Source organism: Ranitomeya imitator, chromosome 2 (assembly GCF_032444005.1).
Source record: "Ranitomeya imitator isolate aRanImi1 chromosome 2, aRanImi1.pri, whole genome shotgun sequence".
Taxonomy (NCBI): domain Eukaryota; kingdom Metazoa; phylum Chordata; class Amphibia; order Anura; family Dendrobatidae; genus Ranitomeya; species Ranitomeya imitator.
In genome coordinates, this window is record NC_091283.1 from 559,411,272 (window position 1) to 559,437,771 (window position 26,500).

The following is a 26,500-nucleotide window of genomic DNA, read 5'->3' on the forward strand; positions in this document are numbered from 1 at the left end:
AGTCACGTAGTATGCACTATATCCCTGTTAAAAAAAAAAAAAAAAAAAAGAATTAACCCCTTCATGACCCAGCCTATTTTGACCTTAATGACCTTGCCGTTTTTTGCAATTCTGACCAGTGTCCCTTTATGAGGTAATAACTCAGGAACGCTTCAACGGATCCTAGCGGTTCTGAGATTGTTTTTTCGTGACATATTGGGCTTCATGTTAGTGGTAAATTTAGGTCAATAAATTCTGTGTTTATTTGTGATAAAAACGGAAATTTGGCGAAAATTTCGCAATTTTCACATTTTTAATTTTTATTCTGTTAAACCAGAGTTATGTGACACAAAATAGTTAATAAATAACATTTCCCACACGTCTACTTTACATCAGCACAATTTTGGAAACAAAATTTTTTTTTGCTAGGAAGTTATAAGGGTTAAAATTTGACCAGCGATTTCTCATTTTACAACGAAATTTACAAAACCATTTTTTTTAGGGACCACCTCACATTTGAAGTCAGTTTGAGGGGTCTATATGGCTGAAAATACCCAAAAGTGACACCATTCTAAAAACTGCACCCCGTAAGGTGCTCAAAACCACATTCAAGAAGTTTATTAACCCTTCAGGTGCTTTACAGCAGCAGAAGCACCATGGAAGAAAAAAATTAACATTTAACTTTTTAGTCACAAAAATGATTTTTAGCAACAATTTTTTTTATTTTCCCAATGGTAAAAGGAGAAACTGAACCACGAAAGTTGTTGTCCAATTTGTCCTAAGTACGATGATACCTCATATGTGGGGGTAAACCACTGTTTGGGCGCACGGCAGGGCTTGGAAGGGAAGGAGCGCCATTTGACTTTTTGAATCAAAAATTGGCTCCACTCTTTAGCGGACACCATGTCACGTTTGGAGAGCCCCCGTGTGCCTAAAAATTGGAGCTCCCCCACAAGTGACCCCATTTTGGAAACTAGACGCCCCAAGGAACTTATCTAGATGCATAGTGAGCACTTTAAACCCCCAGGTGCTTCACAAATTGATCCGTAAAAATGAAAAAGTACTTTTTTTTCGCCTCAATTTTTTCATTTTCACATGGGCAATAGGATAAAATGGATACTAAAATATGTTGGGCGATTTCTCCTGAGTACACCGATACCTCACATGTGGGGGTAAACCACTGTTTGGGCACATGGTAAGGCTCGGAAGGGAAGGAGCGCCATTTGACTTTTTGAATGAAAAATTAGCTCCAATTGTTAGCGCACACCATGTCGCGTTTGGAGAGCCCCTGTGTGCCTAAACATTGGAGCTCCCCCACAAGTGACCCCATTTTGGAAACTAGACCCCCCCAAGGAACTTATCTAGATGCATATTGAGCACTTTAAAAGGTGCTTCACAGAAGTTTATAACGCAGAGCCATGAAAATAAAAAATAATTTTTCTTTCCTCAAAAATGATTTTTTAGCCTGGAATTTCCTATTTTGCCAAGGGTAATAGGAGAAATTGGACCACAAATGTTGTTGTCCAGTTTGTCCTGAGTACGCGGATACCCCATATGTGGGGGTAAACCACTGTTTGGGCGCACGGCAGGGCTTGGAAGGGAAGGCACGCCATTTGGCTTTTTAAATGGAAAATTAGCTCCAATCATTAGCGGACACCATGTCGCGTTTGGAGAGCCCCTGTGTGCCTAAACATTGGAGATCCCCCACAAATGACCCCATTTTGGAAACTAGACCCCCAAAGGAACTAATCTAGATGTGTGGAGAGCACTTTAAACCCTCAAGTGCTTCACAGAAGTTTATAACGCAGAGCCATGAAAATAAAAAAAAAATTTTTTCTCAAAAATGATTTTTTTTTAGCCCGCAATTTTTTATTTTCCCAAGGGTAACAGGAGAAATTTGACCCCAAAAGTTGTTGTCCAGTTTCTGCTGAGTACGCTGATACCCCATATGTGGGGGTAAACCACTGTTTGGGCACATGCCGGGGCTCGGAAGTGAAGTAGTGACGTTTTGAAATGCAGACTTTGATGGAATGCTCTGCGGGCGTCACGTTGCGTTTGCAGAGCCCCTGATGTGGCTAAACAGTAGAAACCCCCCACAAATGACCCCATTTTGGAAACTAGACCCCGAAAGGAACTTATCTAGATATATGGTGAGCACTTTGAACCCCCAAGTGCTTCAGACGTTTACAACGCAGAGCCATGAAAATAAAAAATCATTTTTCTTTCCTCAAAAATGATGTTTTAGCAAGCAATTTTTTATTTTCTCAAGGGTAACAGGAGAAATTGGACCCCAGTAATTGTTGCGCAGTTTGTCCTGAGTATGCTGGTACCCCATATGTGGGGGTAAACCACTGTTTGGGCACACGTCGGGGCTCGGAAGTGAGGGAGCACCATTTGACTTTTTGAATACAAGATTGGCTGGAATCAATGGTGGCGCCATGTTGCGTTTGGAGACCCCCTGATGTGCCTAAACAGTGGAAACCCCTCAATTCTACCTCCAACCCTAACCGCAACACACCTCTAACCACAACCCTAACCCCAACACACCCCTAACCCTAACCACAACCCTAATTCCAACCCAACCCTAAGGCTATGTGCCCACGTTGCGGATTCGTGTGAGATTTTTCTGCACCATTTTTGAAAAATCCGGGGGTAAAAGGCACTGCGTTTTACCTGCGGATTTACCGTGGATTTCCAGTGTTTTTTGTGCGGATTTCACCTGCGGATTCCTATTGAGGAACAGGTGTAAAACGCTGCGGAATCCGCACAAAGAATTGACATGCTGCGGAAAATACAACGCAGCGTTTCCGCGTGGTATTTTCCGCACCATGGGCACAGTGGATTTGGTTTTCCATATGTTTACATGGTACTGTAAACCTGATGAAACACTGCTCCGGATCCGCAGCCAAATCCGCACCATGTGCACATAGCCTAATTCTAAAGGTATGTGCACACGCTGCGGAAAACGCTGCGGATCCGCAGCAGTTTCCCATGAGTTTACAGTTCAATGTAAACCTATGGGAAACAAAAATCGCTGTACACATGCTGCAGAAAAACTGCACGGAAACGCAGCGGTTTACATTCCGCAGCATGTCACTTCTTTCTGCGGATTCCGCAGCGGTTTTACAACTGCTCCAATAGAAAATCGCAGTTGTAAAACCGCAGTGAAATGCGCAGAAAAACCACGATAAATCCACAGCGGTTTAGCACTGCGGATTTATCAAATCCGCTGCTGAAAAATCCGCAGAGGACCAGAATACGTGTGCACATACCGTACCCTAACCCTAACCCTAGTTCTAACTCCAACCTAAGTGAAAAAAAAAATTCTTTATTTTATTATTGTCCCTACCTATGGGGGTGACAAAGGGGGGGGGTAGGGGGTCATTTACTGTTTTTTTTTTTTTATTTATTTTTTTATTTTTTTATTTTGACCACTGTGATAAAACCTATCACAGTGATCAAAATTCACTCTGGAACGAATCTGCCAGCCGGCAGATTCGGCGGGCGCACTGCGCATGCGCCCGCCACTTTGGAAGATGGCGGCGCCCAGGAAAGAAGACGGACGGACCCCGGGAGGCTCCGTAAGTATGATGGTGTGGGGGAAGAGCATGGGGGTGTGGATCGGAGTGCGGGGGGTGGTGGATCGGAGTGCGGGGGGTGGGTGGATCGGAGTGCGGGGGGTGGATCGGGGTGCAGGGGGTGGGATTGGAGCACGGGGGGAGCGGACAGGAGGACGGGGGAGCGGAGCACAGGACGGAGGGGAGCGGACCACAGATCGGAGGGCTGGGGGGGCGATCGGTGGGGTGGGGGCACATCAGTTTTTCCAGCCATGGCCGATGATATTGCAGCATCGGCCATGGCTGGATTGTAATATTTCACCAGTTTTTTTAGGTGAAATATTAGAAATCGCTCTGATTGACTGTTGAAAGTGAAACTGCCAATCAGAGCGATCGTAGCCATGGGGGGGGGGGGGGGGGTGAAGCCACCCCCCTGGGCTAAACTACCACTCCCCCTGTCCCTGCAGATCGGGTGAAATTGGAGTTAACCCTTTCACCCGATCTGCAGGGACGCGATCTTTCCATGACGCCACATAGGCGTCATGGGTCGGATTGGCACCGACTTTCATGACGCCTACGTGGCGTCAAAGGTCGGGAAGGGGTTAAGATAAAAAATAGTTACATACTCACCCTCCGTAGCCTCCCAATTGAAGCGGCCGGTTACCGATGCTCCTCGCGCGCTCTGGTCCCAAGAGTGCATTGCGGTCTCGCGAGATGATGACTTAGCGGTCTCGCGAGACCGCTACATCATCATATCGCGAGATCGCAGCATGGACCGGTTACCGGAGCATCGCGAGCGGGAAAGGCCTGGCGTGGATCCAAGGGGCCGAAGGACAGTGAGTATATAACGATTTTACATTTTTTTTTTTTTTAAATTATTTTTAACATTAGATCTTTTTACTATTCATGCTGCATAGGCCGCATGAATAGTAAAAAGTTGGTCACACAGGGTTAATAGCAGCGTTAACCGAGTGCGTTACACCGCGATCAACGCTGCCATTAACCCTGTGTGAGCGCTGACTGGAGGGGAAATAATGGAGAACTCAGATTATATAGTAATATTAGGTATAACTTGAAACCGAGTACAAATATGAAAAAAAGTTAAAAATAAAAGCATTATTACAATGTTTCAGGATAACAAAGCCATAATAACACAATGATCTAAAATAAATATCTTAAGGAAATGCTTGGTTCCGGAAATCCCATTTTTTTAAATATTTTTTCAAACATGTTCACAATGGCAAATTTAACCCATGTGGTAGGTTGATGAAATGTAATCAATCACTGAGACCCCAATGATCATGTACATGGGTCTCCCTTATGAATAGGGAGGATGATGCACAGCTCTGTTCAGAAAATAGGAAACACTTTGTATACATGACTTTTGTTGTGCGTGTTTTTTTGTTTTGTTTTCTTGTGATTTTTGGAATTATTTTTTTTTTTAGATTGCAGAATGCCATATATATATTTTTTTTTTTTTTTTTTTTAATTTTCTCATGGATCTCTGGTTTTATTTTCATGCTACAGGACAAATATACGTATGCATGTGACTTGTGTTTTAACATTCCATCATGTAGTTTTTTGAAGACTTTTAGGATGACATGATCAATGAATCATATAAAATGCAGGTACTTAAGCTAAGCAATAAAACCCATAGGAAAAATGACAAAAACAATAATATAGAAAAATGCTTGAATTATTATTATTTTTTTTTTATTTGAGTTTTTTTTGGTATCCAAAGTGCGAAAATACAGGTGCTTCTTACAAAATTAGAATATCATCAAAAAGTTAATTTATTTCAGCTCTTCAGTACAAAAAGTGATACTCGTATATTATATAGTCATAACAAACAGAGTGATCTATTTCAAGTGTTTATGAAAGCCCAAAAGTCTTTATGTCAGTTAGCTACAATAATTAACAAAACACACCTGCAAAGGTACCCTCGCTCAAAGGGAGAAGCCTTCAGGGCCTCCAGGACTAGATTGAGATCCAAGGGATCCACGGGAGCCCAGTACGGAGGAGCTGCATGCGCTACTCCCTCAAGGAAGGTCTTGACCTGCGGTCGGGAGGATAACGTCTTCTGAAAAAGAATGGAAAGCGCTGATACTTGACCCTTTAGAGAACTAAGGGCAAGACCTGCGTCCAGTCCCGCCTGGAGAAACGCCAAAATAGAAGGGAGAGAAAAGGACATAGGTAGGATGTGATTGGACTCACACCAGTGGAAATAGGCCTTCCAGGTTCAATAGTAGATCCTGGAGGACTGTGTGAATCACCCGATCTGAAAAACCGGATGCTTTCAGAACCGCGGTTTCAACAGCCACGCCGTCAAAATGAGCGACCAAGAATTCGGATGGCAGATCGGACCTTAAAGGGAACCTGTCACCCCGTTTTTTGAGATTGAGCTATAAATACTGTTAAATAGGGCCTGCGCTGTGCGTTACTATAGTGTATGTAGTGTACCCTGATTCCCCATGTATGCTGAGAAATACATTACCAAAGTCGCCTTTTTCGCCTGTCAATCAGTCTGGTCAGGTGGGCGTGTTCACAGCGCTCTTTTCTTCCCCAGCTTTCCGTTGGTGGCGTAGTGGTGTGCGCATGTCCAGAGTTCCGACTTCCCTGCGCCCACGTGAAGACACAGCGCGCGATCTGCGCTGTAATCCCTTGCATCGGTGGGGGCGGCCATCTTCCTGGGGCCGCGCGTGCGCAGATGGAGTGCTCTGCTGCACGGGGCTTCAGGAAAATGGCCGCGGGATGCAGCGCGTGCGCATTAGAGATCGCGGCGGCCATTTTCCCAAAGCCGAGATGCAAACTCGGCTTTGGGAAAATGGCCGCCGCGATCTCTAATGCGCACGCGCGGCATCCCGCGGCCATTTTCCTGAAGCCCCGTGCAGCAGAGCACTCCATCTGCGCACGCGCGGCCCCAGGAAGATGGCCGCCCCCACCGATGCAAGGGATTACAGCGCAGATCGCGCGCTGTGTCTTCACGTGGGCGCAGGGAAGTCGGAACTCTGGACATGCGCACACCACTACGCCACCAACGGAAAGCTGGGGAAGAAAAGAGCGCTGTGAACACGCCCACCTGACCAGACCAGCCTGATTGACAGGCGAAAACGGCGACTTTGGTAATGTATTTCTCAGCATACATGGGGAATCAGGGTACACTACATACACTATTGTAACACACAGTGCAGGCCCTATTTAACAGTATTTATAGCTCAATCTCAAAAAACGGGGTGACAGGTTCCCTTTAAGGCAGCAGATTGGATCTGTCTGGAAGCCGCCAGGGAGCGTCCGCAAGAAGGTTGACGATCTACGCAAACCAAGACCTTGGCCAATCCGGTGCGATCAGAATGACTGGCACCCCCTTCGCCTTGATCTTCTTCAACAGCTTGGGAAGAAGAGGAAGGGGAGAGAACAGATAGGGAAGCACGAACTGCGACCAAGGAATGGCCAGAGCATCGGCGCCCACCGCAAGAAGATCGCAGGACCTGGAGATGAACCGAGGAACCTTCCTGTTCAGTCAGGATGCCATGAAGTCCACATGCGGAGTACCCCATCGACGGCAAATCTGATGGAAGACCTCCTGATGCAGGGACCATTCCCCTGCCGTGAGGCTCTCGCAGCTGAGAAAATCGGCAGCCCAGTTGTCCACGCCGGGGATATGCACCGCGCATATCGCCGGAACTGTCACCTCTGCCCATAGGAGGATCTTGAATACCTTGGCCAATGCCAAGGAACTCAGAGTCCCTCCCTGGTGTTTGACATTTGCCACTGCCGTGGCATTGTCCGTCTGAATTCGGATTGGCTGACCCTTGAGAAGCCTTTCCCAGTGAAGGAGGGACAGAAAGATGGCCCGTATCTCAAGGACATTGATCGGCAGAACAGACTCCTGTGCCAACCAATGACCCTGGACAGTCAGGTGGCAAAAAACCACCCCCCAGCCAGAGGTGTATCTAGCTCATCCGGCAGCCGGGGCAAAGGATCAGTTTGGCGCCCCTCCTCAGATTTCTACCCCCATAATGTCCTGATTTCTGCCCCCATCCCCTCCCTTCCCGGGTGCAGTTGCATGTGGTGGAGAAATCTGAGGAACACAGTAGTATACAGCACTGCCCACATAGTAGTATATAGCACAGCCCGCATAGTAGTATACAGCACCACCCACACAGTAGTATACAGCACCGCCCACACATTAGTATACAGCACCGCCCACACAGTAGTATACAGCACAGCCCACATAGTAGTATACAGCACTGCCCACATAGTAGTATATAGCACAGCCCGCATAGTAGTATACAGCACAGCCCGCATCTCTCCTGGCAGTTTGGTGGCTTCAGCTCCAGCCTCCATTACCCAGCCAGCTGGAGCACTTACCACAAACCGCAAGGCTGCCTGTGAAGAGGCGGCGAGTGACGTCAGCAGCGTGATCATGTGACCTGATCACGCTGCTGGTGCTCCACTGATGTGGAAGTGCCGGCGGTGGTCAGGGCATAGATCAAGGGTACTAGCGTCTGAAGACGCTAGTACATCCTTGGGAACAGACACGCAGCACTTTCTCTGAGCCGGCTATCAATTTGACAGCTGGCTCAGAGAACAGAAGAATCTCAGTGTGGGGGCGGCAGAATTCCGCCGACGGGGAGCCTGCTCCTTGGACCGCCGCATCAGGCAGCTTGATGGCGCCCCCCTGTCGGCTGTGCCCGGGGCACATGCCTCGGCTGCCCCCCCATGGATACGCCACTGTTCAGCTGAGAAGGCTGGTGTTTGTCGTCACCACCTGCCTGTGAACGGCAAGGAAGGACCGGCCCTGGAAGATGAGGGGTGATGTCAGCCACCAATTGAGGGAACGTTTGACCCAGGACGGGAGCTGAATCGGACGATCCAGAGAAAAGCCAAACTTGTCCCACTGCCCAAGGATGGCTTGCTGAAGTGGTTTCAAGTGGAATTGTGCCTCCGACATTGACACCATCCTCCCTAGGACCTTCATGGCTGATCGGAAGGATGGAAGCCAAGGGCCCTGAAGCAAGCCAACTTCCCGCTGGAGAATTGCTCTTTTCTCTTCGGGGAGGAAAACCCGTCACTGACGGGTGTCGAACAGCATGCCTAGGAACAGGAGGTGCTGAGTCGGAACAAAGCAGGACTTCTTCCTGTTGACAAGCCACCCGAAGCAGTACCGGGTATCGAGGACGATGGTCAGACTTTCGTGAGCCTGGGAAAAAGCCGGAGCCTTGATGAGGATGTCGTCAAGGTACGGGAAGAGCATTAGACCTCTGATCCTCAAAATGGCCATCAACGCTGCCATGATCTTTGTGAAAACCCTGGGAGCGGTTGCGAGACCGAATGGCAGGGCGACAAACTGGAAATGCTCCTGATGTACCGCAAAACGCAGGACTTTGTGATGTCTATGGAGCACAGAAATTCCTGCACCTCCATGGAAGCGATTACTGAACAAAGGGATTCCATCCTGAAATGTCGCAGGCAAACTCTTTTGTTCAGTAACTTGAGGTCCAGAATGGGATGAACCGCGCCTTTTTTTTTTTTCAGCACCACAAACCGGTTTGAATAGAAACCTGTGAATCGTTCTCTTTCCGGAACAGGAACGATTACCCCCGAACTGAGGAGAGAGGCGATGGATGCAAAGAAACCCGGGACCAGAGCAGGGTCTCTTGGAGGGCAGGATTCGAAGAACCGATCCCGGGACCAAGAAACAAATTCTATTTTGTATCCTGAATAGTGATGAGCGAGTGTACTCGTTGCTCGGGTCTTCTTGAGCATGCTCGGGTGGTCTCCGAGTATTTCTGACTGCTCGGAGATTAAGTTTTCATTGCCTCAGCAGCATGATTTACAGCTATTAGCCAGCTTGATTACATGTGGGGATTACCTAGCAACCAGGCAACCCCCACATGTACTCAGCCTGGCTAATAGCTGTAAATCATTCAGCTGCAGTGATGAAAACTAAATCTCCGAACGCTAACAAATACTCAGAGGTCACCCGAGTGCACTCAGGAAAACCCGAGCAACAAATACACTCGAGCCAAACGTCTCTGAAGGAAAGGAGACGGCCGCCCAGCTTGAGATGCGCTGGGGTCTCAGTGCGAGTCATGCCGAGGTAGATCTTCCAGGTCTAGATCTGGTGGATCTACCTTGGGGGTAGCAGGAGCGCCAAGAAGGTGTGAGCCTAAAGGAGACCTTCTTCCTATCCTGGCGAGCCTGCGGCCTCTGCTGTTGGGAGAAGGACTCTGTCACTGCGAAACGATGAAAGGACTGAAACTGCTGCTTCTGAAGAGGACGGTGAGATTTGGACTGGGGGAGAAGGGAGCTTGTACACCCGGTGACGTGATCCTTGAAAAGACAGGCTAGTGAGGGACTTCTTTGAAGACAAGTCCACCTTCCAGGCCTTAAGCCAAACAATTCGCCGGATAGCAACAACATTACTGGACGTCTGAGCTGCGCAAGACGCGACATCCAGGGAGGCAGAAACCAAATACTCCCCTGCGTGAGAAATCTGGTTGGCGAGATCCGCCAGCTGTTCTGGTTGAGCTCCGGCCAGAATGCCTTGACGGAGTTGTTTGGCCCATTTGGCTACCGACTTTGAAACCCAAGTGGCAGCGAAGGCCGGACAAAGAGTAGACGCAGCCGCTTCAAAAGCTGACCTTGCAAAGGATTCTATAATTCTGTCATTAGAATCCTTCAAAGATACTCCATCAGTAACCAGGAGGACCGTGTTGGTAGACAGTCTAGAAACTGGCGGGTGCACGGAGGGAGAAGCTGTCCAGTTAGCGGTAAGTTCAAGAGAAAAGGGATATAACACGCCAAGGCGCTTCCCTCTTTGAAAGAGTCTGGTCATCTTCTTATCCTCTTCACCGGCACCTGGGGGGAAAAGTACCTCCCCGGCCAGGAAAAAAAATCAGACATCCAAAGATCTTGCGATGTGGGACATTGGCGTCTCCTCCAACCGACAGGCTCTGATGGGCGAGTGGGTGGGAGGCTAAGGCAGGACCGGGTCCGGATCACCTCAACACGCTTCTGTGTTAGGGGCTGGGTTCCTGTTGACTAGACATATGAGGATATGGGGTGGCAGTGCACGCTGTACTCATAATCTCTTTGTGGGAGTACAGTTGTGACTAGTAACATAGTAACATAGTAACATAGTAACATAGTTAGTAAGGCCGAAAAAAGACATTTGTCCATCCAGTTCAGCCTATATTCCATCATAATAAATCCCCAGATCTACGTCCTTCTACAGAACCTAATAATTGTATGATACAATATTGTTCTGCTCCAGGAAGACATCCAGGCCTCTCTTGAACCCCTCGACTGAGTTCGCCATCACCACCTCCTCAGGCAAGCAATTCCAGATTCTCACTGCCCTAACAGTAAAGAATCCTCTTCTATGTTGGTGGAAAAACCTTCTCTCCTCCAGACGCAAAGAATGCCCCCTTGTGCCCGTCACCTTCCTTGGTATAAACAGATCCTCAGCGAGATATTTGTATTGTCCCCTTATATACTTATACATGGTTATTAGATCGCCCCTCAGTCGTCTTTTTTCTAGACTAAATAATCCTAATTTCGCTAATCTATCTGGGTATTGTAGTTCTCCCATCCCCTTTATTAATTTTGTTGCCCTCCTTTGTACTCTCTCTAGTTCCATTATATCCTTCCTGAGCACCGGTGCCCAAAACTGGACACAGTACTCCATGTGCGGTCTAACTAGGGATTTGTACAGAGGCAGTATAATGCTCTCATCACGTGTATCCAGACCTCTTTTAATGCACCCCATGATCCTGTTTGCCTTGGCAGCTGCTGCCTGGCACTGGCTGCTCCAGGTAAGTTTATCATTAACTAGGATCCCCAAGTCCTTCTCCCTGTCAGATTTACCCAGTGGTTTCCCGTTCAGTGTGTAATGGTGATATTGATTCCCTCTTCCCATGTGTATAACCTTACATTTATCATTGTTAAACCTCATCTGCCACCTTTCAGCCCAAGTTTCCAACTTATCCAGATCCATCTGTAGCAGAATACTATCTTCTCTTGTATTAACTGCTTTACATAGTTTTGTATCATCTGCAAATATCGATATTTTACTGTGTAAACCTTCTACCAGATCATTAATGAATATGTTGAAGAGAACAGGTCCCAATACTGACCCCTGCGGTACCCCACTGGTCACAGCGACCCAGTTAGAGACTATACCATTTATAACCACCCTCTGCTTTCTATCACTAAGCCAGTTACTAACCCATTTACACACATTTTCCCCCAGACCAAGCATTCTCATTTTGTGTACCAACCTCTTGTGCGGCACGGTATCAAACGCTTTGGAAAAATCGAGATATACCACGTCCAATGACTCACCGTGGTCCAGCCTATAGCTTACCTCTTCATAAAAACTGATTAGATTGGTTTGACAGGAGCGATTTCTCATAAACCCATGCTGATATGGAGTTAAACAGTTATTCTCATTGAGATAATCCAGAATAACATCCCTCAGAAACCCTTCAAATATTTTACCAACAATAGAGGTTAGACTTACTGGCCTATAATTTCCAGGTTCACTTTTAGAGCCCTTTTTGAATATTGGCACCACATTTGCTATGCGCCAATCCTGCGGAACAGACCCTGTCTCTATAGAGTCCCTAAAAATAAGAAATAATGGTTTATCTATTACATTACTTAGTTCTCTTAGTACTCGTGGGTGTATGCCATCCGGACCCGGAGATTTATCTATTTTAATCTTATTTAGCCGGTTTCGCACCTCTTCTTGGGTTAGATTGGTGACCCTTAATATAGGGTTTTCATTGTTTCTTGGGATTTCACCTAGCATTTCATTTTCCACCACTACTCTCACTGTATTCCTCTGGGTACCTGAAAAGAAACGATGCACACTGAGGTAGATATGGGTCTAGTGAAAGACCCGTTTCCACCTCCTACTGACACTAAGCTAAACTGATTATAAGAATGCCAGTCGGTGGGGTGTACACTGTAGAGGAGGAGCTAACCTTTTTTTGTGCATAGTGTCAGCCTCTTAGTGGCAGCAGCATACACCCGAGTGATAGAGGAAAAAAAAGAAGTTTTTTTTTTGTTTTATTAATAAAACCACACCTTGTGCTTGACTCGCCGTTCCTGGGCCCAGAACAAAACCACTGCTGCTCCTGGTGTCTGTTTTTGGCTTTAGCGCTGACGTCACATTGATGGAGCTGAAGCTCAGTAGCTCATGCTGTCTACTCTGCCAGAGCTCTGCTTTTGGTTGCAGCGCTGACCTCATCAGCCCTCCAGACAATAACAGACAGCCAGAGCTGTGGCAGAAACTCAGTGCTGGACCTTGGAATGGTGAGTTAAGCAACATTTGTTTTCATTTTTTAAAACACAATCTGGAGATGGGTTTCTGAAATCGAGGAAAGAAAATCAATTTTCTGAGACCTATAACTTAATTTTTCCATCAATTAATCTGTGTGAGGGCTCGTATCAGTGAGCAGAGATAATGTTTTAGTGATCGTGTGGAGTACATATTTTGATTGAATTTTTGGGAGTATGTGCACTGCCTAAAATTGGAAATGTGTGGTTTTTTTAGATTTCAATTTGTCACCATTTGATCACTTTTACTATATATTTCAGAATGGCAATGTTTAGCTAAATTGGTAACCCATTGGCCCCCTGCAGTCACGTCACAGCCACTGATTTATAGCAGCATTCAAATGGATAAGTAGCAGTGATCAGAACTAGCTCCATTGGCTGCTTTTAGTCAGATGCTGACTGTGTAACACAGCTGGCATCTGCTCCCTAAAGGGGTTGTCCGGTCCAAATCAATAAGTCTGCATTCACTCTGTGTGACTACAAACTTGTGAATTCCCCCAGCGCAATCTTAATGTAGTGATTCTCCTCACTATTTATTTGCTTGTTTTCTCAGGTACCTGAAAGAGTTCCGGACTGAGCAGTGCCCACTCTTTGTGCAACACAAATGCACCCAGCATCGACCCTACACCTGTTTCCATTGGCACTTTGTTAACCAACGACGGAGAAGATCTGTAAGACGTAGAGATGGGACATTTAACTACAGCCCGGATATTTACTGCACAAAATATGATGAAACGTCAGGGCTATGTCCTGAAGGAGATGAGTAAGCTTCCTTACGGCTGCAGCATTTTAATATTTGCCAGAAGCCAAAAGTTCTTTAGCAGTAGTAGTTAAAGGAACTTCATGATGGCAAATACCTTTTTGAGCCACTGGACAGGCAGGCTTTAGTTAAAGGGGTTTTCCCATCTCCAAGATCCAATATGTAGTAGGTGTAATAATATAAGCAAATACCTCCTATTAGAAATGTAGTATAATTTTTCTGATTCGCTATGTCTTTCCTCGTACAGGGCATTGCAGGACCTTAGGTATGATTTGGACCTGCCTAGCACCTTTAGTATGCCATATGTATCCCAAACTGTTGTCAACAAAAACGTCAGTTCATTACATTAAAAAAAGCCCTTATACAGCTGCATCTGTTGAAAAATAAAACACAAAATAATGTATGGGTCTCGGAAGTTAGTAAAACAAATTAATTGTGTTTATTTTTTTTTCATACTTCCAATTTTTTTTTTCTTTGATTAGTTAAATGTTTGTTATTGGCATTATTCTTTTTTTTTTACTATTTCATCGCATATGAAATCTCCTATTTTTCATTATATTATTATATGGTAAAGTGAATAGTCTGTTAAAACTATAACTCATGCCAGAAATAAAAAAAAAAAAAAAAAAGAAAAGTTATGGCTCTTGGAACAAAAGGAGGAAAATATGAAGTCGCAAAAATAAAAAATAGTGTTAAGGGGTTCATAAAGATTAGATGTTAAACTAATACATACAGAATTAGATCTGGACTTCGAGTAGATAAATATTTGTTTGCCGAACAGTGTGCTTTTCTAGTAAAAAATAAAAGAACAAGCAATATGGTCAGACTTCCTGCTGCTGACTAAAATGTCTATTTAGAGTAGTAGTAGTATGCCGGCTGCCGTCTTCTCGTGGGCGCGCAGTTGTAGTAGTATGCCGGCTGCTGTCTTCTCCTGGGCTCACCTTCCTGACCAGGCCTCAGAAATTTGGCAAATACTTTGCAATTTTCCAACTATATAATTTTTGTGCCCTTAAGTAAGAGAGTTATGTCACACAAAATAGTTAATAAATGACATGTCACGTATGTATACTTTGCATGAGCACAATTTTCGAAACATACAGTAATGTTTTTGTTAGGAAGTTAGGTTAAAAGTTGATCAGCAGTTTCTCATTTTTTCAGCAAAATTTACAAAACCAATTTTTTTTAGGGAGCTCATTATTTATGAAGTGACATTGAGGGGTCTATATGACAGAAAATACCCAAAAGTTGCACCATTCTAAAAGCATCAGCCCTCAATCTGCTCAAAAACCGCATTAAAGTGTATTAACCCTTCAAGTGCTTCACCGGAACTAAAGCAATGTGGAAGAAAAAATTAAAGTTTGACTTTTTCCCACAAAAATGTTACTTTAGCCCCAATTTGTTTTTACTTTCACAAGGGTAACAGGAGAAAATGCAAATAAAATTTGTTGTTCAATTTCTCCTGAGTACACAGATACCCCATATGTGGGGGAAAACTACTGTTTGGGTACACGGCAGAGCTCGGAAGAGAAGGAGCACTGTTGTGAATTCTGTGGCCAAGCTCCCTCCTGTGGTCGAGAGTGGTACTTCGGCTGGTTCTGTCTATGAGCTTCCTTTGGTGGATGAGAGTGGTACTGCGGCTTCTGAGTTTCCTTCCTCAGGTGATGAGGTTAAGTCGTTAGGTGCTGCTCTATTTAACTCCACCTGGTGCTTTGATCCTGGCCTCCAGTCAATGTTCTAGTATTGGTCTTGCTTCCTCCTGGATTGTTCCTGTGGCCTGTCTATCCTGCATAAGCTAAGTTTTGCTTGTGTTATTTTTTGCTTGCTATTTTTTCTGTCCAGCTTGCTTTATTGGTTTTTCTTGCTTGCTGGAAGCTCTGAGACGCAGAGGGAGCACCTCCGTACCGTTAGTCGGTGCGGAGGGTCTTTTTGCCCCTCTGCGTGGTTGTTTGTAGGTTTTTGTGTTGACCGCGAAGCTATCTTTCCTATCCTCGGTCTATTCAGTTAGTCGGGCCTCACTTTGCTAAATCTATTTCATCTCTGTGTTTGTATTTTCATCTTACTCACAGTCATTATATGTGGGGGGCTGCCTTTTCCTTTGGGGAATTTCTCTGAGGCAAGGTAGGCTTATTTTTCTATCTTCAGGGCTAGTTAGTTTCTCAGGCTGTGCCGAGTTGCATAGGGAGCGTTAGGCGCAATCCACGGCTACCTCTAGTGTGGTGTGTTAGGATTAGGGATTGCGGTCAGCAGAGTTTCCACGTCTCAAAGCTCGTCCTTTGTTTTTGGTAATTGTCAGGTCACTTTGTGTGCTCTGAACTTCAATGTCCATTGTGGTTCTGAATTACCTGTTCATAACAGAGCACCATTTGACTTTTGGAATGCAAAAATTGGTTGGAATTGATAGTGGACACAATGTCGTGTTTGGAGAGCCTCTGATGTGCCTAAACAGTGGAAACCCCCCACAAGTAACATTTTGGAAGCTAGACCCCTTAAATAATTTATCTAAATGTATAGTGAGCACCTTGACCCCCCCAGGGGCTTTTCAGAGTTTTATAATATTGATCTGTGAAAATTAAAAAACACATTTTTTTGGACATTGCTGGATCATAGGCCAGACGGCGTCTCATTATAGGGAATCTTGGGTTTTGTAAATTTCTTGAAAAAATTAGAATTACTGCTAAATTTTTACCCCTTCTGACATCCTAAAAAAATAAAATGACGTTTGAAAAATTATGCAGATGAAAAGTAGACATATGGGAAATGCTGTTTATTAATTATTTTGAATAGCGTGACTAACTGGTCTAAGGATATAAAAAGTAAAAGCTTGAAAATTACATGTTTTTTTTCAAAATTCTTGCAAAAATGATGAGATTTTATCAAAAAATATTGACCTATATTTACCACTAACATAAAGTATAATGTGTCACGGAATGACAGTCTCAACATCACTGGAATACGTTGAAGCGTTCCATAGTTATTACCACATAAAGTGACACTGGTCAGATTTCTAAAATTTGGCCTGGTCATTGAGGTCAAAATTAGCTGTCGCTAAGTTTGTTATTCACTATGAATAGCCCCTGTATAATTATATTAAAAATAAGGGAACTTTTTTTTTTGTTAGGTGTTTTATTATGAGTGTTTACTTTGCTTTTAGTTTGTTAGGGCGTGTCTATGAACATCTGGATTTCAGGTCTAAAATCCAATTTAATTATATCCTTTTGTATTTGTCCAGTTGCCCCTTCCTACACAGAACAACAGGTGACACAGAAAGAAGATACCACCTGCGCTATTACAAAACAGGCATCTGCATCCATGAGACAGACTCTAAGGGTCATTGTACCAAAAATGGTCAGCACTGCGCCTTTGCCCATGGTCCCCATGATCTCCGCTCACCAGTATATGACATAAGGTAGATATATGGCTTCCCTTACTGCCTTCAGTACTACACCTGTGTGAGAACATGTTCCAGACTTTGTACTGTATTTCTGAATGACAGAACTGTCTTACGAACTGTTGTTGGAGAGACCATAATTACAGAATATTTGTCTCCTACTTCTATACCATAGAGAACTTCAGGCCATGGAGGCCTTGCAGAATGGACAACCAACTCTGGATGGAAGCTTAGAAGGACAAACTGCAGTGGCCGCAAGTCATGCCATGATTGAGAAAATTTTGGGAGAGGAACCCCGCTGGCAGGGTGAGGGGCTTTGTACAATATGTAAAGCATGAGTGATGTCTAATTTCTGTACAGGGAGTAAAATGAACCTTTCTTTGGCACATTTTTGCAGTCATACATTCAAAATGGATTTGACATCTTTGTATATCAGAATTAGAATCCACAGACTTGCATTATCATATTGTCAACAGGTAGTAGCCATGATTGATATGTAGCAGGTAGCCTTGGCATTAGCCATCTCTTTTCTGATCCCAATTTGGGAGTTGCATTACATGTGCAGAAGCAACTGGGTACCTTGGACCATTCACTCCTCATGACATGATCATTTATTTGTGCCATCTTGCTTTGTTTTTTTGTTTTTTTTTTAACTGTTATTTGAGTGTAGATGATGGGTATATATAGTGGATGCAAAAAGTCTACACACTCCTATTAAAATGCCAGGTTTTTGTTATGTAAAAAAATTACACCAAGAAGAATAATTTCAGAATTTTTTCCACCTTTAATGTCATCTAATTATCTGTACAATGCAATTAAAAATAGACTGAAATATTTTAGGGTGGAAAAATAAAAGAACTAAAATAAAGTGGTTGCATAAATATGCACATCTTTAAACTAATACATTATTGAAGTACCTTTTGAATTTGACTGCATTCATTTTTTTGGATAGGACGTTATCAGTATGGCACTTCTAGAATTGGCAATCTTTGCACACTGTGTCTTGTAGGAGCGCTCAGTCTGTCAGATTGTGAGGGCATCTCCTGTGTTAAGTCCTCTTCAGGTCAACCCACAGGTTTTCAATTGGATTCAGGTCTTGTCTTTGGCTGGGCCATTCCAAAACTCTGATCTTCAGTCAAAGCCAATTTTTGTTGACTTGGAGGTGTGCTTAGGGTTTTTGTCATGTAGAATGATTAAATTCCTCTTCATCATCATCTTTTTAGCAGAAGCTTGAAGGTTTTGATGCAGAATTGACTGATATTTAGAACTGAGTACACATATATATAACAATGAACATATAGTGTGCATTACCAAATTATACTCAACCTATAACATAATGCACAACTCATAAAATCATGATAAACATAACTTTATTAATCATAAAAATATCACATAACATAAATGAAAGGGAAAAACAAAATCAGGTGGAAAAAGGGGTACGGGGTAACACAGAGACCAAGATAGCATGTATTATGACTCATACATTATAAAAAAAGTTTTCAAATAAACATCAAAATACATGCACATAATAATTTCAGCATAAGTATCCATAATATGTAGAGATGACAATATCGTCTATAATGGGATCATCAGCTATAAATTACTATAAGGCACCACAAATAATCATGGTGCCACAAAGTATATCGTTCCAGAGAAATTAATAGTGCAAAAATGCTGTTCAATATAAGGCAAGAATATAAATGAAATACCGTACAGAAGAAATTGTATCAAAATCAGAAACTGTGTGCACAAATTATTATAATAATAAAATACAACTATCTATATGGCAGCACAGTATAAATATTGCACATTAGATCCATCTAGCAGCAAAACAAGGCTGCTTGTACAGCAGTATCATGCGAATAGCAGCGTAATTCAATCATAAATATAGCAGCACAGCACAGTGTAATTTTAATATATAAAAAACCCATAAAGCAGACAGAAAAACGGCTGTGTGGAGCGATGGAATACTTAACTGTATGAGTGGTCCCGTGACCACTTTGACGTCAAAGCTCAGGCGAAACGCGCGTCGGGCGGGTGCGGGCTATCACGGGACCACTCATACAGTTAAGTATTCCATCGCTCCACACAGCCGTTTTTCTGTCTGCTTTATGGGTTTTTTATATATTAAAATTACACTGTGCTGTGCTGCTATATTTATGATTGAATTACGCTGCTATTCGCATGATACTGCTGTACAAGCAGCCTTGTTTTGCTGCTAGATGGATCTAATGTGCAATATTTATACTGTGCTGCCATATAGATAGTTGTATTTTATTATTATAATAATTTGTGCACACAGTTTCTGATTTTGATACAATTTCTTCTGTACGGTATTTCATTTATATTCTTGCCTTATATTGAACAGCATTTTTGCACTATTAATTTCTCTGGAACGATATACTTTGTGGCACCATGATTATTTGTGGTGCCTTATAGTAATTTATAGCTGATGATCCCATTATAGACGATATTGTCATCTCTACATATTATGGATACTTATGCTGAAATTATTATGTGCATGTATTTTGATGTTTATTTGAAAACTTTTTTTTAATATATGAGTCATAATACATGCTATCTTGGTCTCTGTGTTACCCCGTACCCCTTTTTCCACCTGATTTTGTTTTTCCCTTTCATTTATGTTATGTGATATTTTTATGATTAATAAAGTTATGTTTATCATGATTTTATGAGTTGTGCATTATGTTATAGGTTGATATTTAGAACTGTTCATAATTCCCTCCACATTAACTAAAACCCCAATTTCAGCTGCCGGAAGAAAAAAAAAAATCAGAATGCTGCTTCCACCATGCTTCGCTATGGGTTTGGTGTTCTCTTAGTGATGCACAGTGTTGGCTTTGCACCAAACATACTTTTTGGAATTATGGCAATAATAATAATAATAATAATAATCTTTATTTTTATATAGCGCTAACATATTCCGCAGCGCTTTACACTTTTGCACACATTATCATCACTGACCCCGATGGGGCTCACAATCTAAATTCCCTATCAGTATGTCTTTGGAAAAAGTTGAAGTCATTGCTTTTTTTTGGAAGTGCATTGAACAGCAAGGTGGATTGCAGCTGAGGGGAAAAACAAAAAAAATCTTTAAATCTTCAGCTTAGCGAGTGTGACCTGAGCGTAAGTGTGAACGGCGGTAAGTTTGACTTGTGATTCAGTGACTTTGGATTAAGGGAGTTACATCCATTGATAATGGCGCTATGACCAATGTGATGGATCCAAGACCACAGTCTATAATGGGCCCTATTGATGTATTGAAATCACTCAGTAGTGTGTGTTTAAAAAAAAAAAAAATAAAAAAAATATATATATATATATATATATATGTTGTGAGTTCTGTTTTTGGGCTCCCTCTGGTGGTTACTGATGGTACTGGGTGATTTGTGTTCTGCTGTCTCTGGTGTCCACCTGTTCTATTAGGATTTGGGAGTTTCCTATTTAACCGGGCTTTCTTGTCATTTCCCCGCCGGCTATCAAGGTTATCAGAGTGTTTTGTTTCCTCAGCTTCTGGCTTCAGTAATCTTCAGGACAAGCTAAGTTTTTGATTTTCTTGTTCCACGTTTTGCTTTATTTTTGTCTTGTCCAGCTTGCATATAATTGTTTCTTTGCTGCTGGTTGCTCTAGTGGGCTGTAATTGCTCCTCATGTTCCATGAGTTGGAACATGAGTTCAAGTAAGACCGCGCAGTTTACTTTTGTATCCTCTGCTATCTAGTTTTAGCGGGCCTCATTTTGCTGAATCTGTTTTCATACTGTGTATGTGCCTTCCTCTCATTTCACCGTCATTATATGTGGGGGGCTGCTATTTCTGTGGGGTATTTCTGTGGAGGCAAGAGAGGTCTGTGTTTCTTCTAATAGGGGAAGTTAGATCTTCGGCTGGTGCGAGACGTCTAGGATCAACGTAGGCACGTTCCCCGGCTATTGTTATTTGTGTGTTCAGGTTTAGGGTCGCGGTCAGCTCAGGTTCCATCACCCTAGAGCTCGTTGGTGCTTGTCCTTTTGTGATTCCCTGCCATTGGAATCATGACAGTATAGCCGGCCAAAATGTTTGGGCTGAAGTAGGAGGAAAAGTAGTCTGAGGAAGTTTTTTTTTTTTCTCTCCTCTGAGGTTGCTGCCTAGCCTTAATTGCAGCCTGGCTGATTTTTTTATTTTTTTTTTTCCTCCTCTTAATCCTTGAATGGCTCTGACCTTAGCTGTTTATCATGGACGTCCAGAGTTTAGCTTCCAGCTTGAATAATCTTGCTGCTAAGGTTCAAAATATACAAGATTTTGTTGTACATGCTCCTATGTCTGAACCTAGAATTCCTATTCCAGAGTTCTTTGCTGGAGATAGATCTAGTTTTCTGAATTTTAGGAACAATTGCAAGCTGTTCCTTTCTTTGAAATCTCGCTCTTCTGGAGACCTGCTCAGCAGGTTAAGATTATTATATCTTTCCTGCGGGGTGACCCTCAAAATTGGGCATTTGCATTGGCACCAGGGGATCCTGCGTTGCTTAATGTGGATGCGTTTTTTCTGGCATTGGGTTTGCTCTATGAGGAACCTAACCAGGAGATTCAGGCTGAAAAAGCTTTATTAGCTCTCTCTCAGGGGCAAGATGAAGCAGAAATATATTGTCAAAAATTTCGGAAATGGTCAGTGCTTACTCAGTGGAATGAGTGCGCCCTGGCTGCAAAGTTCAGAGATGGCCTTTCTGAGGCCATTAAAGATGTTATGGTGGGGTTCCCTGCGCCTACGGGTCTGAATGAGTCTATGACTATGGCTATTCAGATTGATCGGCGTTTACGGGAGCGCAAACCTGTGCACCATTTGGCGGTGTCTTCTGAACAGGCACTTGAGACAATGCAATGTGATAGAGTTCAGTCTAGAAGTGAACAGCAAAACTATAGGCGGAAAAATGGGTTGTGCTTTTATTGTGGTGTTCTTGACTGATCACAAAAATCTGATTTACCTTGAGTCTGCCAGGCGTCTGAATCCTAGACAGGCTCGTTGGTCACTGTTTTTCTCTCGTTTCAATTTTGTGGTTTCATACCTGCCAGGTTCAAAGAATGTGAAGGCGGATGCTCTTTCTAGGAGTTTTGTGCCTGACTCCCCTGGAAATTCTGAGCCCACTGGTATCCTTAGGGATGGGGTGATTTTGTCGGACGTCTTCCCAGACTTGCGACGTGCTTTGCAGGAGTTTCAGGCGGGTAAACCCGATCGTTGTCCGCCTGAGAGACTGTTTGTTCCGGATAGTTGGTCCAGTAGAGTCATCTCCGAGGTCCATTCTTCTGCGTTGGCAGGTCATCCTGGAATATTTGGTACTAGAGACTTGGTGGCCAGGTCTTTTTGGTGGCCTTCCTTGTCGAGGGATGTGCGTTCTTTTGTGCAGTCTTGTGAGGTTTGTGCTCGGGCTAAGCCTTTCTGTTCTCGAGCCAGTGGATTGTTGTCACCTTTGCCTATCCCGAAGAGGCCTTGGACGCACATTTCCATGGACTTTATTTCGGATCTCCCTGTCTCTCAAAAAATGTCTGTCATCTGGGTTGTGTGTGACCGCTTTTCTAAAATGGTTCATCTTGTACCCTTGCCTAAGTTGCCTTCCTCCTCTGAGTTGGTCCCTCTGTTTTTCCAGAACGTGGTTCGTTTGCATGGGATTCCGGAGAACATCGTTTCTGACAGGGGATCCCAGTTTGTGTCTAGATTTTGGCGGACGTTCTGTGCTAAGATGGGCATTGATTTGTCCTTTTCGTCTGCATTCCATCCTCAGACGAATGGCCAGACGGAGCGAACTAATCAGACCTTGGAAACTTATTTGAGGTGTTTTGTTTCTGCTGATCAGGATGACTGGGTTACCTTTTTGCCGCTGGCCGAGTTTGCCCTTAATAATCGGGCTAGTTCTGCTACCTTGGTTTCTCCTTTCTTTTGTAATTCGGGGTTTCATCCTCGTTTTTCCTCTGGTCAGGTGGAGCCTTCTGATTGTCCTGGAGTGGACATGGTGATGGATGGGTTGCATCGGATTTGGAGTCATGTGGTGGACAATTTGAAGTTGTCCCAGGAGAAGGCTCAGCAGTTTGCTAATCGCCGTCGCCGCGTGGGTCCTCGACTTCGTGTTGGGGACTTGGTGTGGTTGTCTTCTCGTTTTGTTCCTATGAAGGTCTCTTCTCCTAAGTTCAAGCCTCGGTTCATCGGTCCTTATACGATCTTGGAAATTCTTAACCCTGTGTCGTTTCGTTTGGATCTCCCGGCATCGTTTGCTATTCATAATGTGTTCCATCGGTCGTTGTTGTGGAGGTATGAGGTACCTGTTGTTCCTTCGCTTGAGCCTCCTGCTCCGGTGCTGGTGGAGGGAGAATTGGAGTATGTTGTAGAGAAGATCTTGGATTCTCGTGTTTCCAGACGGAAACTCCAATATTTGGTCAAGTGGAGGGGTTATGGTCAGGAGGATAATTCTTGGGTGGTTGCCTCTGATGTTCATGCTGATGATTTGGTCCGCGCTTTTCATAGGGCTCATCCTGGTCGCCCTGGTGGTTCTCGTGAGGGTTCGGTGACCCCTCCTCAAGGGGGGGGTACTGTTGTGAGTTCTGTTTTTGGGCTCCCTCTGGTGGTTACTGATGGTACTGGGTGATTTGTGTTCTGCTGTCTCTAGTGTCCACCTGTTCTATTAGGATTTGGGAGTTTCCTATTTAACCGGGCTTTCTTGTCATTTCCCCGCCGGCTATCAAGGTTATCAGAGTGTTTTGTTTCCTCAGCTTCTGGCTTCAGTAATCTTCAGGACAAGCTAAGTTTTTGATTTTCTTGTTCCACGTTTTGCTTTATTTTTGTCTTGTCCAGCTTGCATATAATTGTTTCTTTGCTGCTGGTTGCTCTAGTGGGCTGTAATTGCTCCTCATGTTCCATGAGTTGGAACATGAGTTCAAGTAATTGCAGGATGGTTTTTTGAAGGGTTTTTTGCTGACCGCGCAGTTTACTTTTGTATCCTCTGCTATCTAGTTTTAGCGGGCCTCATTTTGCTGAATCTGTTTTCATACTGTGTATGTGCCTTCCTCTCATTTCACCGTCATTATATGTGGGGGGCTGCTATTTCTGTGGGGTATTTCTGTGGAGGCAAGAGAGGTCTGTGTTTCTTCTAATAGGGGAAGTTAGATCTTCGGCTGGTGCGAGACGTCTAGGATCAACGTAGGCACGTTCCCCGGCTATTGTTATTTGTGTGTTCAGGTTTAGGGTCGCGGTCAGCTCAGGTTCCATCACCCTAGAGCTCGTTGGTGCTTGTCCTTTTGTGATTCCCTGCCATTGGAATCATGACATATATATTAGTGGTTTTCCTTTAGAAGCTCCTTTCAACTACTGCTCCACAAGATCTGTAACAGTCTGTTCACGGGATTTTCTCTGTCTGAGTCCCATACACAGGTTTGTATATAGTGTGCGGATATTGCGGAGCCGCAATTAAAAGGAGCTTCTAAAAGAGCATGATTTGGGCTTTAAATCACCACTGCAGCATAATGTTTTAGAGCGAAGAAGGCAAAATAAGGTAAAAGAAATACTTTAAAAAAACAAAAAAAAACCCAACAACATACTGAACTTTGCAGTACATGGAGGATAATTGAATATAAACAAAAGTTTAGTTACTCTTTAAGTGTGAACAAGATCTTACATTTACTGGTCGTTACTCAGATAAAACATTTATATAGTAAACTAATATGTATTCATTCAAAGACACACTTGTACTATCGTCATGCATGGCTAGTTTTCCAATGTTTTCTTTGCTTTTAATAGCACCAAATCGCATATATTATGCTTCTTGCTGCATCTTCGAAGTTATGATCACCAACTGTAGAAGTGCCAAAGGGATAATCAGGCACATAACACGCGTATCTTATTCCCCGATCCTGTAAATTTAGGAAATAGCATCAGTAGAGTTCACGAACTGTCTGTTACATTAGTGATTTCCCTACAAATCTAAAGGGCTCCCATAACATTAGACTAATGTCAGCTACACCTGTGATATATGAAGACCTTCCATCTAACTTCTCCTGCCTAAAACTAGCTATTTTATATATGGGACCTTCTTCCTCCCACCCTGCCGCCCTCTTCTTTCTTCTTCATCTGCCCTCTTTTTTTCCTCTCGAACTCTGCTTCTTCTTTTTCCTCTTGCCCCCTGCTTCTTCCTTTTCCTCCCGCCCTCTGCTTCTTCCTCTTCCTCACTCTTCTTCCTGTGTTTTTTTTTTTTTTTTTTAAATATGTAAACTTTGTAACATTTTTCTACCTAATATAATACATGGAGGAGTCTGATTAGTAATCATGCATATAAAATAATTATAAATAACGCAATATTGAAATATAAAGAAATTCTTATTCTGGGTACCATGTCCTCTTGCATGCATGCAGATACCACCTATGTGCTTGGGCACTACAAGACAGAACAGTGCAAAAAGCCTCCCCGTCTCTGCCGTCAAGGATATGCGTGTCCCTATTACCACAATAGTAAGGACCGCAGGAGGAGTCCACGCCAAAATAAATACAGGTATGTATAAGGAAATATATGATTGCAAAGTATGTGCACTAAACTCTGAAGCCCTTTCATCTTCTATGGATTACTGACATGAGAAAGACTTTAATTCCTAAATGTTCTCCTACACATTAGACTAAAGTCATCCGCACCCACCGATATTTAGACCTACACTCTAATAAGTATGGGGGTGCAGGCCAAAAGAGTGTCAGTAGAGATGTCAATCAGGCATGTCCAATGATGAAATGCCTATTGCTTTGTTCTCCTGGAGATGAGCTGCTGGCTAACAGGTCTGCCAACAGCTTTCTCATAGAAAATACAGGAGTGCTTAGCTGACCGAGCGCACGCGTGTTTGGGAGAGACGGCCCAGATGGCTGTTGGCTGAAGCATCGTTCATCCGACAGCCATCTAATGTATATTGTTGGCTTTAGTGTTGGGGAAAAACATTTGTCTGGGCCGTGATAATACTGTTCTTCTGTCTTCTAAAAAGAATATGTTCACCTTGTACGCATTAGTCTACATTATGTGCATTAGTCTAGATTATACACATTTTGAATTACAGTGGATAGTGTTCTTCACTTGGTTCACTAAAGAACTGGAGAATCCTCCTTGCCGTCAGTTTTCTGGTACAGTATCCATGCTCAGGCACATTGTGATCCTATGGCTTCAGCCCGCATCACTGACACTTCTGCATTACTTTCTGCTGGTATTTATCACTTAGGTCCATTTCACCTCTCATTCTTATGATAACATGACACACATCATCAGAGTTTACAATGCAGTTAATTAAAAGTGCACATAGGCTTCTATAAAGCTGTTTAGATAATTTAATCTGATGAGCCCAAAGTGTCTATTGTATACTTTCTTCTACACCTAGAGCTGATAAGAGGAAAACGTTAGACTTCCCTTTTAAGATGTTTCCACCAGTTTCTGTGTTTTTGATGGTCGTTTTCTTCTGC

At 43.5% G+C, this 26,500-nt stretch overlaps 1 protein-coding gene across 2 annotated transcripts in view; it reads left to right on the forward strand.

Moving 5' to 3' along the window:
- The window catches only part of UNK (unk zinc finger), a 110,445-nt gene that overhangs the window by 16,689 nt on the left and 67,256 nt on the right, over positions 1-26,500 (forward strand). For both annotated transcript variants that reach the window (XM_069752046.1, XM_069752047.1), the window contains exons 2-5: positions 13,438-13,647; positions 16,874-17,050; positions 17,208-17,338; positions 25,421-25,556. In XM_069752046.1, the coding sequence (XP_069608147.1) occupies positions 13,438-13,647; positions 16,874-17,050; positions 17,208-17,338; positions 25,421-25,556 (654 nt within the window). The remainder of the gene's footprint in view (positions 1-13,437; positions 13,648-16,873; positions 17,051-17,207; positions 17,339-25,420; positions 25,557-26,500) is intronic.